The 19793-nt window shown below is 38.2% G+C and overlaps 4 protein-coding genes across 4 annotated transcripts in view; 1 reads left to right on the forward strand and 3 right to left on the reverse strand.

Annotated features, from left to right (window-relative positions):
- The window catches only part of LOC138008116 (chondroitin sulfate N-acetylgalactosaminyltransferase 1-like), an 8390-nt gene extending 7093 nt beyond the window's left edge, over window positions 1-1297 (reverse strand). Inside the window, exon 1 of the mRNA XM_068855322.1 lies at window positions 1-1297. This exon is cut by the window's left edge and continues 307 nt beyond it. Coding sequence (XP_068711423.1) covers window positions 1-1038 — 1038 coding nt within the window. The 5' untranslated portion in view covers window positions 1039-1297.
- Window positions 1-19793, reverse strand: part of LOC138008121 (inactive tyrosine-protein kinase PEAK1-like) — a 301176-nt gene that overhangs the window by 201958 nt on the left and 79425 nt on the right. The window lies entirely within an intron of this gene.
- Window positions 3805-11401, reverse strand: LOC138008117 (uncharacterized). The gene is made up of 4 exons (XM_068855323.1): window positions 11275-11401; window positions 11108-11175; window positions 6663-6991; window positions 3805-4803 (listed from the first exon to the last, which is right to left on the reverse strand). The coding sequence occupies exons 1-4, from the start codon at window positions 11351-11353 to the stop codon at window positions 4434-4436; spliced, it is 846 nt and encodes a 281-aa protein (XP_068711424.1). The 5' UTR covers window positions 11354-11401; the 3' UTR covers window positions 3805-4433.
- On the forward strand, window positions 14847-19619 carry LOC138006152 (protein mago nashi homolog). Its single transcript, XM_068852307.1, has 6 exons — window positions 14847-14985; window positions 15062-15120; window positions 15307-15363; window positions 17358-17411; window positions 17690-17772; window positions 19113-19619. Exons 1-6 carry the CDS (start codon window positions 14898-14900, stop codon window positions 19210-19212), a joined length of 441 nt encoding a protein of 146 aa, XP_068708408.1. The 5' UTR covers window positions 14847-14897; the 3' UTR covers window positions 19213-19619.

Here is a 19793-nt window from a genome sequence, read left to right on the forward strand (position 1 = left end):
TTTTACGTTATTGAAGTCCGAAGCGCCATACAAAACGACTGAGAGAAATACATGCTTGTCCTTTTTAATACACACTTCTACAAAATTATCTATAAACTGTTGAAATCTTTCGAGTCTTCCAGATAAAGGCAAAATTAAGTTGATGAGTTCAATAGGTTTCTTCCGGTCATATGGAGCTTCGACGGGTTGCATTTGTCCTAAAGGACGAATTAACCGAACTGCTATAAATTTATGTGAAGAAGGATCCTTTAAATACAGCTCATACTCCACTCCGGCGTTAATATCAAATCTGTAAACACCATCTACAACATTATCTGTACTTACTCGGTATGAGGTGTTTGTGTTAATTAGGTTGATTGCAACGTCTTGCGCCTCCAGGAAATGTTTTCTACTTGACTTAACTTTCCTCAAGTTTGTGTTTTGTCCGTGGAATATGTATTCCTTTGGTCGCAAAACGGGAGCTACTTCAAAGACATGTGTTTTAGCAAAGCTTTGGAATTGAACGCGTTCCGATATTCGAATATCATTGACCTGTACTTTACGATTATTCTTAGAGTTCTCCTTCGCATCCGCGACAGGGTTTTGTTCGCTTCTTCCGCTGTTTTCGCCAATCGAACGACTTTCCATTTCAGCCAAAAGTTCAGCGTTTTGAACTTTTAAATTCCCAGCTTCTTGCTTGAATTTATTGACGTTTGATTTCTCTTTTTCAAGTTCTGCAGTTAGCCGATAAATGAGCTCCTCCTTCTTATTAATGCGGGATTTTAATCTCTTGACTTCTTTCTGTAACTGAGCGTTTGATCGTTCCATATCGATCTCTCTTCTTCTGACATTACCTTTGATTTCTTTTTTATCGATAACTGCATCTTTGGGTGGCAATTTCATGAAATCTGAGTATTGAACTTTCGCAGATTCGTCGCGTAGTTGTTGCTTTTTGACGAGATCGCCGCTGTGACTGTAGATCTGATACAACAGAGCCACAGTTAAAACGAGCAACAAATACAACACTAGTCTTTGTATTCGGACAGAAAAAAACGCCATTGCTATCAAACTTAGTCATCTTATTTCCAAAGAATCGATTTTCCCGCGTAATGCCATCTTCTTTCAGCTATAAAGCTCTCCTGAAGTCAATTTGACCAGCAAGAAACCGCACACGTTTTCCCCTTCTTGAACAGGTTACTTTGCAGGTACCCGTTTTCCAGCCGATCTAACTCACCGAACATCCGCAAATTTAATTAAACGATTAAAAACGTTGTAGAACTTCATTTTGTGCTCTTATTAGTGTTAGTACAAGCAAAAATGTCCTCATCGGGGTCATTCAATATAGAAATACAACATACCATCTTCATTTTTTCACAATACAATGTTAATATATACATTAGCCTTCAACAAACATTCCAAAAAAGGTAAAAGCCAAATATAATTGAACATATAATTGGCTAAAAAGTATAATTATGAGCTAGATTGCTTTGGTATTGTAAAATCAAGCTAAAATATACATTGATATGGCCCCTGCGTGAAGCGGAAGCAATTCAATACCACAGCTGCTGAAAGACTTGCAAACGTTAATTAAAAAAAAAAGGACCAAAAAGGCATGTGGTAAGCCATCAGATCACTTTAATTCGAGAAAAAAGAAGACAATGTAATTCGTTATTATTTCTCTTTGGGTTTGTGGGTAGAAAATGATTGTTGATTACTTCATTTAGGGTTTATAGGAAGGTTTTAAACTCAAGAAAATCAGGAGCTGAGAAAATTGATTATTTCCCGGAGGCACTAGTAAGGCTCTGTATTTTTTTCAGTTCAGATGAAAATGAAGACTCCTCACGCACAGAAGGGCAGCCTATTCGCGATGTATTTTATATAGTACTATAAATATTAATCAAAGATTACGGAGTGCGTTCGATACGAAATTCAGGCTAATAGAGATATGAAACAGAGATATGAATAGAGCTAATAAGCTAATAGAGATATTTAACAGAGATATGACAAGGATGTTGGGCTGACATTTCATGACATCATAATTGTGTGGGTATAATAATAATAATTATATACCTGCACACATACATGCAAGTGAAAATAATTGAAGGTTTTGACATCTACATAACACGAAGAGCAGGGCCACAATACCGGCCAAAAGTATTTGGGACACTTGAGCTGGATCACATATTTCTCATCCCCCCTAACCAATGTTGAAAAATACCGCGTTTTTTTCCAACAAAAATATCACCCGATTATCAACATTGTAAGTGGGAGGAGGGGAGGGCTTGCTCGCTGTCCCAACCTTTTTGTCCGGGATTGTAGGTGCAGATGCACCTTCCTGCGCAGACATTCTTGTGACTCTTCACGCAATCTTTCCTCCTCAACGAACAAACATCAACTCAACCTGCGCGGATCGAGTCAATAAGCCAATTTACACGTCACTTGCCTGTTTCACCTGAATGTTTTTGTTCAGTTTTCCAAACATTTATCCGATAAAAGATAAAATTGAAACCCTTTAAACTGAGCAAAAAATGTTGTTTGCTGGATGGCAAAAGCCGGTCACTATTGACTGTTAATAAACAATCCGTGGTGCATCACGGTGAATGATAAGCCTTTAATTCCAGGCTCTCTCATTCGCCCCTGCAGAATCTGCGGGGATGCCAAATGCGTGTCTCAAGAGGTGAAGCCTTTTTTCCATATCTCAAAGTGCCCTTGGACGTGCATGGGCCTGGATTGGCGGTAGGGGGTGAAGGGTACAATAGCTGAAACAACCCAAACCTTTACAAAAATGCTAACCTTAGGCCTAAACAATATGCTTTCGATAATGTTTAGGCCTAAGATTAGCATTTCTGTATGGGTTTGGGTTGTTTCAGTTTTGTTGTTCCAGGCCCTCCACGTCCAATGGCACTTTGAGGATCGGTCTTCCCAAAAAAATCTCGATAAGGAATGCGTTCTCTTACTTCTCGAACGCAATTATTCCGGTGCTTCTGTTTTCAGTGTTACTCTGCTCCTTACGCGCGCACGATTACAAAATTATATCAAGAGTGATGGACTCATGTATCGGACCATTTTTTTTGTTTTTTCCATAACTCTGTTGTCGGGAGCTGAATGAACAGTATGCTACTCGGTTTATTCTTAAAACGAAATGTTAAAAAAAAAAAAAACAAAAACAGGTACACCAAACATACTCTGCACTCTTATTTCAGTTCGGGATGGTTACGAAAGAACACGTCCTCCTGAATCCTTCTTCTCAATCGAATGGATCATTCTCAGCAATTCAGTCCCATCTCAGGTCGGCCATGTTGGCATTCCTCAAAAGAAGCGGCTGCTGTATTGTTGCACTCAACATAATTAATCTTCTGGTCCCAGTTGTTCGAAGAATGGATCGCACTATCCACTGGATAATCACTAATTAACCACTGGATAACTCAATTGGTTTTGCTAGTGTGTATCCGCTGGATAGCAAATTATCCGGTGGATAGCGTTACCCACCTTTTGACCAGCTGAGACCTGGAGGTTAAACTCTTCTTCTTATATATTGTTTCCTTTAGCACCGGTTAAAATACACGACTGTATGGTCAGCTAATAAAGAGATAAAAAAACAGTCTTGCGTATACCCTCTAGTCTCCTTCGCAGCCGCTCGGGCCGGAGTCACGCAACGCTCCCCTTCCCCACGAAAATGTTGTAACCCTTCCCTTCTAAAGCGCATAAAAAGGAATTCTTGAAGCGCAATATGGTCAAGTCCTCATTCCTACTTCGAACAGTTAGAATTTTAAAGCCTACTCTATCAGTAGGTGATAACAATTTCCCTAGATCAGAGATAAAAACTCATATTTTAAACATGTTTTTATTGATTGAGGTATTTTCAAACTGCAATAGCAGAACATTGTGGAAATACATTTGCTGGCTGTAATCTGTTAAAGGGTCTTAAGAACTAAACAAACTAGTGTTATTTAGCAAAACAGAGAAAAATCTCTGTACAGTCTGTCCCTCTGCAAAGCTGTTCTCGTCATGCGAATTTCTTGCAACGAGTCGTACATATTGTGCATGCTGAATCGAAGTCAATTAAATGAATACAACTTATAATTTTACTCAAATATTTATCTTCCTTATTAAGTACATTTTCTAGTGAAAACTAGGCTCTAGTAGTCTTCTATATGGGAAAAAAACTATCAAAATTGAACACTATTTCCTAGAATACGAAAAATGGCATTCTTTTCCCAATGAAATGAGTACAAAATAAAACCTGGGCGCAATTGTGTGGGACACTAACTCAAATGAAGTCCCTAGAAAGAATTTCGTTGGATGAAATAATACTCTGGCTAACTGCAACTTTGCACTACTGGGTAAAATTAAAACCAGTTAGCCAATTTCCTTGCTCAGAAATTTCTTAGAAACCGTCAAAAGCCCGCCCAATTATTCAGTCCGTGGACTCTACAGTTCTTTCCTCGTTCTTTTTATTTTGGAATGTCGTACTTGTCAATGGCTTCGTTCAGCCTCTTGTGCATGGCTGCCACTCGGTCTCGTAGGTCGAGCAACCGTTTGAATTTACTGGCATTTTCAGAAAGATCTAGAGGGCGTTCAGGGAACTCTGGCGGCCGTGGGTGTTCGCGGTTGTGCGTTGCTCCTTCTAGGGAAAACTCTTGTTCATGTTCGTGCGAATCTCCTTGTTTAACTTTGTCCTCCTCCATAAAAAATCTTTTCTGTAGGGAATTCTCGGGAAGTTGTGCTTCAAACTCTGCTGCCGATTGGATGCGTTCTTTCTTCATTTCTTCCCCAGGTTTCTTAGAGACAGAAAGATCTTGGTCCTCCAGATTTTCTTCATATCTGCCAGAAAAAAAGATAACAACTACTTTATTTAAGTGTGAATGGATTTAGCACAAGAGCGCTAAATGGGGACACTAACGAAATTATAATATTGGTTTTTATTGAGAGGGGAAAACCGGAGTGCTCGGAGAAAAACCTCTCGGAGCAGAGAAGACGCCAAGATATGACGCCAAGTCTGAGAACCGAACCCCGGCCACATTGGTGGGAGGCGAGTGTTCTCACCACTGCGCCATCCCTACTCCCCCTAAAGGGGGTTTTTGCTCATTAGGATGTATTGACGTCACTCATTGTTTATGGTAAAGGTAAGTTTAATTACTATTGGGGAATCTTCTTTGTTTTTGCCTCTTTACCAAAAGTACAATCAGCACAATATGATACTGAACATTGTAAGTGCATTGCACAAATGAGATATCTCTGAAAATGTACCAAATCCGATCTACCAGATCTAAATAAGAAATGATTGATGGTTTGAAAATTCAAAATCAATATTTACTTGACTTTTTTTTTTTTTTAAGTGGCTTTACTGCAATGAGCTAACCTTGAGTGAAAGTACGCTTGTTACTTATCAACCTCGGAAGTTGTGATAAGCGTCACAAAGTGCCCGTTTCACTTCTCGTTATTACTTCAAAATCACTCGTGTCTTGGAAAACAGAAAATTAATGAACGCCTCAAAGTGTGATCTCAATCTTTAATCCTCACTATGTAACTCAGCAGGGGGGGCGGTGGCCTCATGGTTAGTGTGCTCGACTTCGGAGCGAATGGTCCGCGTTCGGGATCTGGCCGGTGTGGTGTTCTTGGGCAAGACACTTTACTCCGTCGGTGCCTCTATCCACCCAGGTGTATAAATGGGTACCAGCGAAATGCTGGGGGTAACCCTGCGATGAACTAGCATCCCATCAAGGGGGGAGTAGAAATACTCCTAGTCGCTTCATGCTACGAAACAGAGATAAGCTCCGGCCTGATGTGCCACTAGGCCTGTAAGCTAAAATGTAACTCAGCACGAATTGAAATTAGCTTATATATAGTTAATATATATGTGTACGAAATCGTATGAACTTGCTTGAGCAATTTTGTGATTTATGGGCACGAGTGATGTTTTGAAGGTTCTCAAAATTGCACGAACCGTAGGCGAGTGCAATTTGAGAACTTCAAAACATCGTGAGTCAAAACATCACTCTATAGAGTGTTTTCACTCACGTGATCAGTAACCTTGTTTTTCCACCGAAACAGAAGAAAACATTTGCATGATATTTAGAACTCAATTCCCGAATGATTAGTTGGAGACACCAACATGGCGGCAATTTCTCTGTTTAGGGACACTAACATGGCCGTCGTGACGTCACTTGAAAACACTCTATGACCTATTATGCATTCGTCAATGACCAATCAGAGACGCGATATTCTTTTGAGTATGTAATACTGTATAATATATCATTGAAGGAAAGTCTGCCCAAGTGTAATTAATAAATATTTTTGGAATTACATTACGTCAGTCATTCGTAATAAAAAAAAACGCCAGAATATTGCGTTTCTGATTGGTCAATGACCAATACATAAATAGGTTACAGAGTGCACAAGAGGTTTTAGAGTGCAACACGGAAGTTGCTATAGAAACACAGCGATGGAGTACAGAATATAGCAAGGGAAAAATCGTATGAACTTGGTCCTGCATTACCAATAATTATGGCTCCTCGTGAAGTTTTGAAAGTTCTCAAATTGCAATCGCCTACGACTCGTCTAATTTTGAGAACTTTCAAAACATCACTCATGCCCATTAATTACGACATGCACTCGCGTCATACGACTTCTTCTACTTATAAACCAAAATAGCTATAGAGAAAAGGAAAACTAAAAAATACCTTTTCTGTGGGAAATTTTCCTTACGATTTGCTCGGTCGTCCTCATTCTGCCTTTGTCTATTGGGTGTAAGCGTATCCATAAAAAACCTTTTCTGCGGGAAATATTCTTCGTTAGCAACTTGCAATTGGCCGTTCTCATTTATCTCGGAGGCAAAGGCTTTGCTCTTTTTAGGGAAATCCCGCGTATTGATTGTCCTCAAATATGAACTTTTTCGTCGGGAGAACTCGGACATTTCATCCTCCGAATCGACCCTTGTCGAGAGAGGCTTGGTGTCTTTTTCAATTCTGTCCGGCTCAATAATCTCGTCCTCAAGATAGTTCAATTGAGACTGATGATAAAATGGAGACAACAAGAGTCAATGATTTGTCATACTAGAATACAACCGTTGAGGATCTTTATTTCAGTCTCAATTAATAAATTTTTTCATCATAGAGTGAAGGATTAGGCGATGAGCTCTTCCGAGCTCTTGCTTGCTACTATCGTCTTGAAGGAAAATAAAATGATAATAGATTGCTCTTCCTTTTTCCTCAGTCCTTCTCTTTGGACACAGACAACTTAATTTTTGACGAAGTTGGGGGTGTTGTAAAGCACCCCCTGTACGTGCTTTGTACATTTTTGTTTATTTCTTTGCCCTTGTCGTCCTGACAACGAATAGGGAGCTTTAGCAACGACAACGGCCACGGCAACGAGAACGTCACAAATTTGCATATTTAGTGGGAAAAAACAATAGCTTTGCGCGCTCTGCTCGTGCCTTTTTCATTTTTGTCCATTTCTTCGTCAGCAAAACAACAATGTGAAATAGCCAAAGTTGAGGTTTTATTGAGGACGTCAGCAGTTGGAGAGAAATTTTCATTTTCTCCCCTAAACTAAGCGTGACTCGTATCGGTTTCATTATTGAGGGACTGCCACACCATTGTCATGTTTAAGCCTAGTTTTCATATGTCAGGAAAATCTCAGACGATCGGGGATTTCGTAGTTTCCCGACCGTCCCAGATTTTGCCGACATATCTGAAAATCGCCAAACGGTTGTCCCAGATAAATGGAAAGTGCGCCAAACCAACAGCTCGCCAAACCTTGAAACTTGCAATTTAGAGGATTGTTAACGAGCTAAAACCATCGCCGACGTCTCCGACAGTACAAATTTGAGTTTTCATATGTCGGGTATGATCGCCGACGATCGCAAAAGTCTGCGACACGTCGGGAAAATAGAAACGCTTTCTATTTTCCCGATTCGTCCCCGACCATCCCAGATTATCGGGGATGTCCACGATTTATGGTTTTCATTAGTCGGCAAAATCTGGGATGGTCGGGAAACTGGGAAATCCCGATCGTCTGGGATTTTCCCGACATATGAAAACTAGGCTTAAGAGCTTGGACTAGTCGCGAAGTGATTACAATAACGCAAATTTATGTTTTGAGGTAACATTCTCGTTGCAGGGGCATGGGCAAGTGTGGGTGTTCTAATGGCCGTAAGAGAGTTTGGAAATACTGAAGGACATAAAATTGGATTCACCGATCGGAGCTTAATTCAATACCCGTGGGGTATGCCCATTACGAAAACTACGACGAAGATAAAAAAATATTAAAAGTAACGGACTCGGATCGTTACCGTGGCTGCCTGCGGCATCCCACGGACACGGAATAAGAACTTGTGATCTTATTGATGGTCACAGATGCATGAATACCGGTTCAGCCTTACTTCCTTTCTTGCTAGCAAATAACACAGAAGGTTAGGTTAGTTTCTAGAGAAACTAGCTGTGCCGGTGGGCGTCTGAAGCACACAATTTCAAAGTATTAATTTAGTCGACAAAAGCAACAACCATTGGGAGATTAAAAACCTGACGTTTCACTTTTAGTCCTGTAATCTCCCCATGGGGGTCAATTTAAGCCCGGTTTACACTACAGAAAATGTTCGGCACGGCTCGTGTGAAATTGGCACGGGTGCCTAAAAAGAGCTCGGCAAACATTGTTTACACTACACCATTTTTACCGTATCAAAAATACCGTGCCAACATTTTTGGGCCCAGGTAAGTTCTCTTTTAGGCATGCGCAGTTCAATTATAATCAAGAACGTCCGCGTGATTTTGGTGGCTAGCCTATATGAATTAAGGCTCAAATTTGGCCCTTTAAAGTGCTTACACTACTTGTTCTATCCGAACCGTGCCTATTTTTTCAGCACCCGTACCATTTTCACCCGTGCTCGGACTACCTCGCCGAAGGTCCCAGCACGGGTAAGAATTTTGGTTCGGCACGGATGAAATTTGGTACTGACAGGTTGTTTACACTGCAAATTTTATCCGAGCCGAACCTTTTTTTTTGGGACCCGTGCCAATTTCACCCGAGCCGTGCCAAAAAAAATCTGTAGTGTAAACTGGGCTTTAGTTTTATCGATTCAGATGATTATACCAAATAACGACTTCAGAATTGTAAATATCTTTTAAAGAGAAATTCTCAAGATGTTTTGCAGTCACCTTTGGTTAGTCAGAAAATTGGAACTGACGCAGGAATTTTACCGCTTTGCTCGATGATCAGAGACAAAAGAATATTGGTTTTACTTTATCAAACTTCAACGATAAATTTGTCTTGCGTTACCGTTGGAATAAAATTTGGATATATTTTCGGACGCTTCAGTTCTATTTACTCTTCGTAAAGGTTCATATTTCTCGCTAAACAAGAGAAAGAGAGACACGAAGCCTTTAGCAAACTTTGTTGTTTCATGAGCTAAATGTTATGCAAATCACAATTTGCACTTGAAATAGTTAAGAGCGGTTAAGTTTTTTTTTTAAGAGATCATGTAAATTAAAAGTGCCTTTGGGTTGTAACGTTCTTTTTGTGCCCTCGACTATGACAGTCACACCTTTGTTATTCAAGTCAATACAAAAACACGATGAACATCGAAGACTCTAGTTCGGAGTTTTTCGTTCACTCATCTACAACAGTGTGCATGCATGGTGTTAACTTTTGACTGTGAGATTAATTAAATGAAACTAGAAACCTTCCGAGAATGTAATTTAAACACTGGGTTCAGCTAAAATAACCGCTTTTCAAGTGTGATAATTACCTCTTTATCGCCCTCTGCATAACGAAAGCGTTGGAATGAACATGGCATACCCGCAATTTAAGATTTTCATTCTTTTCCAAACTTTTTGGCACAGTTCCATCATAGCACGCAATTGCTCAGATTAATAGTTCGCAATTTCTTCAAGCTCATTGAGAGAGACAAATATATAACGCCATATTAACCATTAATTGTATTTTTATTTAAAAATAGTGCTCTTGTTGCAGACGCCGAAAGAAAAACAATATATTTTAAGCTCTTGTGACAAGTGTAAAGTGGTTCCACAGATCTTTATACCAATGGACATGCTTGAGAAGAAAAAAAAAATTACCAGTAAAACAAAACTGCCATGACGAGTAGCATTATTCTTATGCTTTTTAAACACTTCATTTCAATTTTTGTCTCTTCCTTTATTGTTTTTCCTTATTACGGATTTATTAAGGTCACGATTTCATGGCGTCTAAACGGTTTTTACAGTTTTTCTCGTTAATGGTTTTAATGGTTCCTTGATTGGAAATTGATAGAAACCGAACAAAGTTTGGCAGTGATTGATGAGAATGTGACACGGCGGGATTACATCTTATTGAAGCGTCCTCGTGAACCAATTAAATCTCTTGCTGAAATGAGTATGTTATGAAAAACACCGTATACGAGGCGTTCAAATTATGCAATTAAAATAAACTCATATAGCGTAACGTGTTTTTCAATGGATGCTGAAATGTTTGTTTGGGACGACATGTTTTCTATCTCAACAAAAACAGGGAAAATTCGAGACACATCCAGCAGAGCGATGAAACACAACGAAGACAGAAAAGCAATTTTTCTGGTATTAATTTTCAGGCGCAATTTTTAATTTTATTGCCTTTTGAAGTGGGCCTATTCTTCAATTTCTAACGGTAACCAGATTTGAATTCAGGGACTGATCAGTTAGCATATTGTTTAAAAATGCGGGATAAATATAACGATCGCGTCCTGACGCCGAACTCTCAAACAACGAAGGTTCAATATTGACAAGGCATTACTTCTGCTTTTGATGAAAGTTTACCAAGGCTTTCTTGATTGGGTTCGTATTGGGGCCTTCAAAGCGATGGCGCGCGTCTAATCAGAACTGGTCAGGCATCGATGAGCGAGAAAAATAAGGAAAAACTAAATACAAAATAAAAACGTCTGACTTAGAGTTTTTTCACGTTAAATGCATCTCCTGTAAGATAATGTGTTACTCTAATGTCCAATTAAAAAAGAAAAAAAAAACAACTTGGTTAGGACGGAAAGTTGTTAAAAAGTACCGCATTTGACTTTGCAGGCTTATTTCAGCTTTCGACCACAAATAATATAAAACTAAGGGAAAAAAGTCTCAACGTTTAAACAGTCTTAAATGAGCTTTACCTCCTTTGCCGACGGTAAAACTGGCGTCAAAGAATTCCTTTCCACTGGCCTGTGTTCCTGGAATTTGACTGCGAAGGAATCGGCAGAAAGGAGTTTAATGAAAAAATCTAGGAAAATAAGGAATCAAGTTCAACCAACCATTTACAGAAGAAGACTGAAGTTATTACCAGGAGAAGAGTAAGATATCTGGAAGCTTGCCAGGGCAAGCAGCACGTAAACCAAGGCCCTGAAGTTCTCGCAGTTCATTTTGGAAGCAAACTGAAATTTCAAATGATTGTAACGGGCTTTTGGTGTTTGAACTATGAATTGTGGATCGGAATGCAATATCCTTGACGACAGACGACAATGATTATCTGGATAGCGTCTAAACCAATCGCGACTGTCGCTGCTCGAGTGTTGACACTCATGTACACAGGTGTCACCACTCGATTTACACCGATGCAAAGTGAAGTAATGCTTGACTTCTTGCGCATAGGTCTTTAATATCTTTAAAGCCATTGTTAAAAAAACGTCAAACCGTTCATTCTTATCAAGAGAAAAGCTGTAATCGATTTAGTTTCCATAGGAATCAAATCCTTGCTACATCCTGTATATGTTGTCAAACGAATTGAGTTTGTTTAATTGAATTTTACGAATACCACTTGTGTGCATAGTTTCAGTGACAAATTATGGAACAGTAGATTTGTGCAATAACACCAGGGGTTTTGAAAATCTATTAATATACGTGTTCTCCTTGAAGGTTTTAATGAAGTTTGTTTAGTGGTTAGGTAATAATCCCAAAACAATAAGGGTAATTGTTCTTTTGACTAAAGAAGGTGTGAGATTCACAAGCAAATTGGGAACTTAAGGCGCGTTTACCCCACAAAGGAAAAATGGCTTATTGACGTGGCGTGGACAAATTGTCAGTTGTGTCTGCCGTATTGATCAAGCGTGTCGTGGCATTTTTGGGTCGTTGGATCGTTAACGTATCCCACCAAAATATTATTTAAATGCCTGACAGAAAATAATCAGATTACAAATTTATCTTCGGCAGCAAAACTGAGAATGCAGATATGGTTTCACAGGGCGAGTTCCTGTATGTCTCGCGAGCAGATAAAATGTGTGTTTAGTGGTGATTTCGGAGCCGCACATCATCTCACACGGTGCAATTTTTTTAAAGCCTTCTGCACAACCAGATTTTGTTTTCAACGCTATCACAAAATGCCCCCATCACACAGCTATTTTTTTGTCACGTTTATATTTTGAAAATTAACTCTTGGTAATCGTGCATGACACTAAACATGCATTGTCCAACTAACACTTATATTGGCAAAAAATGAAAGAACCGAAGAAAACGTTCGATGCCATTATTAAAAGTCTTTTGGGTTTCATTTTAAGAAAAAAAGGAGCTGGGATGCCATGATGACTCGTCTTAAGTGCAGACACTCGAAAAATATAAATGCTAATGAATTCTTAAACGTTTTGTTTAACACAGTTCAGTCACAAACTTCACTCAATACAACAGATCCTAACGACTTTTGGATGCCTAAGGCCTCGAATCTTTCTCGTGATTGGCCATTTAAAAACGCTAGGAAAAACAGACATCGCATTGGCGGTTGGAGTGTATTTAAATTCTCGTCTATTTCGCGATCATTCTAAGTTTTTGGGAGGTAAATTAATTAGTCCCTATTCTTCTAGGAATTAGATTGGCATGAACGACATCGAAGGTTACAGAAAACACGATACCTTTTCTATGAGTGCGTCTGTCCTCCGAATAACCTCAAGATCCGAGTTACAGTTTTGGGGGTGGAAGTGGAATAATGAATAAAAAGGATTAGTATAATTTTCAGCGGTGAATATAAGAATTTAGTGTCATATTCACCGCGCTACCCGGTGAATATAACATTTTGGAGGCGCGGCTGCTAAGCTAAGCAAGCACTTTTCGTGCCTTTTTATCGTGTTTTAGCACGTTGTTTTGCACTTTCTTGATATTCACCGCCAAAAATTACACTAAAACAATTATTCGCCTCAGGCTCAGCGAATATTGGGGAATATTTACCTCGACTACGTCTCGCTAAATATCACCAATATTCACTTCGCCTTCGGCGAATAATTGTTAAATATTTAGTGCTCGAACATTCGGAATAAAGAATTTTACGGTTCCTTTAAAAAATAACGAATACGGGAAAATGAAAGAGAAGCACTGGTAACTAAAGAAGTTACAATGATAGCAAATGTCACTGAAATGTTATTATATGGAAATCAGCAGAGACAGTTTTTCACTGCCAACGTTTACATTCAATGATGAAATGATATATGAAATGGGTCATACATGAACTGCGGATATAAAATCAAGTGAAGCAATGATCCTCGCAGTTATGAACGCAATTTTTGCAATTACGTAAAGAAGCCTGAAAAATTCAGGACTTTAACGGGGTTTAAACCCGTGACCTCGCGATACCGGTGCGACGCTCTAAACAACTGAGCTATGAAGCCACTGACGTTGGGAGCCGGTCATTTGTGGGTTCCAATGTTCCCGTGAGGAATGAATCAACGATGAAATGATACATGAAATGGATGATATATGAACTGCGGATATGAAATCAAGTGAAGCTATGATCCTCGCACTTATGAACGCAATTTTTGCAATTGCGTAAAGAAGACTGAAAAATTCAGGACTTCAACGGGGTTTAAACTCGTGACCTCGCGATACCGGTGCGACGCTCTAACCAACTGAGCTATGAAACCACATTCAATGTTGGATTTAAGTTCTGAATCAAAAACTGAGCTTCTTTTATTTTACAATGAAGGTCAGACCTTTCATTCGCTAAAATCTCAAAATTGTCCCATTTGATGTTTTGACCGGTGGAAATGACATGATCTGCAACAGCGGAGGTGTGACCAGCGGTCAGGGGCACCCAATGACAATTTTCGGGGAAATATGTGTTCGGGAGAGTCAAGCTGTTCTAAGAATTTCGGTTAGTTCTACGTTGCCAAACAGCTATATATTTCTTCACTAAAACATCACCTACAAGATTCGTAACCATGGGAAAAGTAGTCCCTTATGTTTTCGGAAGGGATATTCTTTTCAATTTTGGTACTGAAAAAGGTCACCTAGCAGTTGCGAATGAGCAAATGGTTCCCTAGCAAGTTCTTAGAAGGTAACTTTCAGCTAACAATTCAGTTCTAAAATTTTCGGACACTTAAAATTTCAGCTAAGATATCCAAACAGATCAAATTCGTCTAGGTCATAAAAACATCTGTTTAGAAATCATTATACATTACAAGATGCCTAGAAATGTCTCTCGAAGGCTTTTGGCTTAATTTGCTAGTTGGGTACCCTTGAGCTGTAGCGAGAGCTTTGTAATGTTCCATCACGATCCCAACAGCTAGCTTTGTAAATTATCCTAGATTGTTGTAAACGACTCAAACGATATTTGTAAGGGAACAGAGACTTAACCCGGTGAGTTTTCTGGAAAATGGAAGGTCTGACCTTCATTGTAAAATAAGAAACTATTGATTCAGAACTTAAATCCAACATTGAATGTAAACGTTGGCAGTGAAAAATTGTTTCTCTACTGACTGCCAATTGACGTCAGCTTTTCATGCGTCTCTCCTGTTATTGATCATGAATTGCGTCATAACATTGTCAAAGTAGCTGTGGATCCACGAGGTGAGATGAGATGGGAAAACGGAAAATGTTGTAACCTCGGACAAATCGGGAGGAAGAAAGCTGAGAACTAGTTTGTACAGAATCCGCTGGTCACAATAACCCGAGGCCCATATTACAAGCACGCTTTTCTTTTCCAAGATGTCGGCTGAATTTTACCTCCGATACTACGTCGGGCACAAAGGAAAATTCGGCCACGAGTTTCTAGAATTCGAGTTCCGACCAGATGGTGAGTGTTTTAATTGTCAACTGCAGCATCTCAGAGAATTCTTTGCAAACTCAGCAATTTTCTTGGTTGATTTCAGGAAAACTTCGTTATGCCAACAACTCGAACTACAAGAACGATGTGATGATTCGAAAAGAGGTTAGGCAGTTTTCGATCTTACTGCGTCAAGTCTATTCCTGCTTTGTCACAAGCTACTACTTAGGTCGTACATGGGCAGATGTTCGGCGTGCAATGTTCTATCTGATAACTGTATGAGTAAATAGCCATACGTGAGGTAATCAGGGTTAATTTACTGTTGCTTGCCTTTGTTGAATGTCTTTACAGGCATTTGTTCATAAAGCCGTCATGGATGAGCTAAAACGAATAATCGAAGACAGTGAGGTAATCACCATTTTGAGTTTTTGTTGTTGTATTTCCAAGACATAATTATGTCATGAAATTAAAAACCATTATGAAGGTTTTGCTCATGTCGTTCAAATTCCATGATTATTGTATTTCAACGCGAAAAGTCCTTTCTTATCACAACTGTAATAGTCTTATTATCTACAATTCATCTTGTTGACGAGGCAGTTTTTCAATCTCTTTATTTCGTTGTGGTCTCCCAAAGACCAAACGGGAAAAAATGTGTGGCAGATTTTGACAATACATGATGAGCTAATGAGTCAGTTATTATTATTATTATAGGGTGGCAGCTTAACTTTTTTGTGCATAGCTAGGCTGAACTCAAAACTTCTCTAGGTCACTCATGTTATGTACAACCCCTCCCCCTCTCAAAAAAAAAAAGAGAATGATATCACAATTAGTGATTTTGCTAAGAAGCTGTGTCCAAGGAAATATTATTTTTAACATTTGCCATTCGCTATCCTTTTTTTTGTGAAGAGCTTTGGGAAAAAACCAGGTCTGAGCACCCATGAGTCTCCTGAGGCACCATGCTTAAAAATAAACATCTCGCTGAAATGGGCTATGTCATGTTATTTTAGGGTGTTTTGAGGAAATCTTTAGTTACACATGAGTTTAAAACTTGAAAATGTTAATGTGGCATTCCTTTACATCACAAAAAAGATGATTGTGAGCAAAAAATTACCTTTATCCAGGCGACTTGCCATAAACTTGAAAAACTTAAGGCAGATTTTTTTCAAGATTACCCAAATCCAATTTGTTTCAATCTTGTCCATTAATTTTGTTTCCATCCATGCTACATGTACTCTTTGGTTTTGCTGTATTTTGTTTACGTTATTCAACAGTTTTAAGTGATTATTGCAATGTTTCGTTCTACTCTTTGGGCACATGAAACTTTTTGGGTGTCATGAAATTATATAATTTTGTGTGACATAGCCCATTTAATAGCAGTGTAAAGTCCTAGATGTTTATGGGGTGTTTGTCACCTGATACTATTTTAATGGCACAGCTCTCAAGAGTCTCCTGAAGTCAGTGGTACCGGTAATACATTCAAACTCAAAATTGGAAGGTTAAAGGTTTACCTCATTTCAGGAGCACTCTTTTTTTTTGGGAAGTGTGCTGTGTCATAATTGAAAAACTTGTTGTTTCATTCAGACAGAATACTTAACAGTTAACACTGACCAATTCACGCTGTGTGCAGGACTTTTGGCAAATGAAGCGAGCTCAGTGGTCTGAGCCCCACAATAATAATATTATTTATTTTAGCACTCAGTGATGGAGTATCCAAACTAGTTCAATGCAAGTTAGGAGCCCTCCATTTTCTTTTTGAGGTTATTATTGTTATTTAAACTAAGAGGAATTCATCATTAATTTTGGTTACATCACTGGGCTTAGAACTCACCATGTCCCCATTAACCCTTTTAATCCCAAACTGGCCTGAACCGGCCAGACTTAACTTCACTCTGTCTAGTGCCAGACAATTTTACTCTTTAATGGGAAACACCTGGGAGTCAATAGGTTAAGTAATTGTGAATATTGTTACCATTTCACATTTCATTCCATGCAAAGCGTTACTTACATGTATGTATTTATATTTTTTCTTATTTTTAAATTAATTTTTTTTACGCAGCATGTTGCTTATAGTGTTGGTTTTTACTTTGCATATATTTTATTAAAGTCTTTTTTAAAAAAATATTATTTATTATTATCATTACAGTTTCAGTTACAGATAGATACAGTGAATATTTTACAATACCTTCTTACAACCCCTGTAGCATACCAAAAAGATGAAAAGGCAAACCTGCAGAGTGCTTTCTACATCAGAAGCCTGCCTCCCCATGTAAACTATGAATTTATTGTGCTACCGGTAATTCTGTTGAGGGGACTATTTTCAAACAAGACCATTTCTTCTTAAAAGCAAGAAAAGGGTTAAGGATACGACTACAGTTTCATTTCCATCTGTTATTTGCACTTAGATACTTAAAGAAGACGATTCCATGTGGCCTCAGCCGGATAGAGTTGGAAGACAAGTAAGTGTAAATGACACATGGTCATAACATTTAGTGTTGAGAATATTAAACTGTAACTTGCTTTATGGGATTTAGATCACAGTAAAAAGATGGCATTGATTTTGAAAGCAAAGAGAAAATGCATGAATAGAAAAGAGTAAGGATTTCTAGGCGGTCAAAGAAACATATGCAACATTGTGGCCACTTTATAATACGTTAAAAACAAAAAAACAAAATCTGCAATGGACTACCTTGCACCCCACTTGTTAAAGCTTTTACGAATGATTTTTATTTTGTAGGAACTTGAAATTGTAATGGGTGACGAGCACATTTCATTCACAACCTCCAAGATTGGTTCTCTCATCGATGTTAACCAGTGCAAGTAAGTTGTAGTTGAAATGACAAAAAAATATCACGTTGAGGCCCAAGAGTTGTGTTGGTGCTGTGAGAAAACTTAAGGACATCTTTTATTCAACAGAACCTTTAGAGTAATGCAGCTGTAAATAAATATTAATTAATGTGTTATGTTAAGCTAAGTAAGATGTTTTTGTAAGAAGCTTGTGACACGAAGTCGTGTTGTTAGCAGCTAACGAAGAGCATTGCAAGTAAAGTATTGTAAGTAGTGTATTGGATATACATGTAGTGCAATGTAGTGTTTGTAGTGTACTATTTGTTTTGAAATAAATTTTAAAAATAAAAATAAAAATAAGAAATTAAAACATGGTGTTAGGTTGGACGTAAATTTGTTGGTTCTATACTCTGCTCTGAGATGTTTTTCAGCAAGTAATTCTGTTTTATATTCTAATAAAAGAACCAGCAGAGCACCTTTGCTAGGCCATCTAAGCTCGAGATGAAAATGAATTGATTATTCTTACTGTTACCTTCATGTACCCGTCCATTCATTGTTGTTTGGTGCCATCAACACTTTTCTGAAGTGCCAATTTGAATTTGGCAATTTACAATTATATTTTATGTGTCTTTAATGTTCTTTTTTTGTCATGATGATATTCTTTGATTTCAGCTGATGTCATGGTGGCCATGTTGGTAGAGAGAACAATTATAGTGAAAAAGTCTTTTGGGAATTTGACTCTATTGTTATGCAAAACTTGAGCTATATTTTTCTATTGGTTTGCCACCAACATGGCCGTCTTATCACGTGAGTGCAATCAAAGAATAACAAAGTTTCTAAAAAGTGTGTGATTTTGGCCTCTTGCTAAATTTGACGTCTAATTGGATATCAGAGGGATTGTGTGAACTGTTAGTTTACCGGTACTTCAGATACAGGAAACCCGTTAAACTGGTAGCGAGTTAGAACATTTTTGAAACAATTTGAGAGATTCTCAGCATCATTCCTTCTTAAAATCACACAGTGATAAATGAAATGAAATTGTACCATTATTGCACCTTGCACTGGAAGTTTTGAATTTGGCAGAATTTTTGAAATCATAAACTTGAATCTTGAAGAGAAAAACAAAGCAAACTTGTGAATTTCCATACCCACCACTGTAGAAATTAACTATACACTCAGGTAGTTGTTGTACAATTAATTCCATTATCATACAGTGTAGTTTATGATGTGAATTAAATAATCAACACTAAGAAAAACAATTTCTTTTAGTTAAGGTCATGGCTATGTGATGTTTAGGTATATTGTTTAAAAACTGTGCAAGTTAATAAACATCCACAATTTTTAATACTGTAATTTATTGTCTTCTCTTTCAGAGATCCTGACGGCTTGAGATGCTTTTATTACTTGGTCCAAGATCTCAAGTGTATGGTGTTCTCTCTTATTGGCCTTCACTTCAAGATCAAACCCATCTAATACCAAATGTTTCCTCTTTTGGTTCGCTTTTACTTTTACTGGGTTCTTCAAAATTGCTACCGTATACCAACATTTAGCATGACATTTATATCCTGAGCCTACATGTTTCTCTAGGATCAAGAGTGTGATAAACATATCGTGTTGGAGTACCTTTTATATTTTTAGCTATTTTTCTGTTTAACTGATCTCGTTGGAAAATTGTCCCAACTCTGTGGGACATCAGAACAAATCTCAAAGGACTTGTTATTGTGGCTGCTGTGGGAAGTTCACATGTCAGTTTAATTTGTGTATTGTACAGTAGCCTTTTCCCGTGGCATAGCATTCTGTGTAGAAAGTATCCTTTTTTAAGAGCTTTAATAAACACTTTTTCGTTTTAAACACCAATAAATGTATATGTTGAATGCTAATTGGGTGAGTTTTGTATTAATCTTTTCATGTACGTGAGGCTTAAAGGGGATATTGAAAAACAATTTCTTAATTTATTACATCCATTTAGAAATCACTGGTGATCCTTGCAATCTGATTGGCTCTCAGTAGTGTGATTTATTCCCAAATCACACTATTTTTTGCTTGATAAATTG

The sequence above is a fragment of the Montipora foliosa genome, chromosome 6 (genome assembly GCF_036669935.1).
Source record: "Montipora foliosa isolate CH-2021 chromosome 6, ASM3666993v2, whole genome shotgun sequence".
Taxonomy (NCBI): domain Eukaryota; kingdom Metazoa; phylum Cnidaria; class Anthozoa; order Scleractinia; family Acroporidae; genus Montipora; species Montipora foliosa.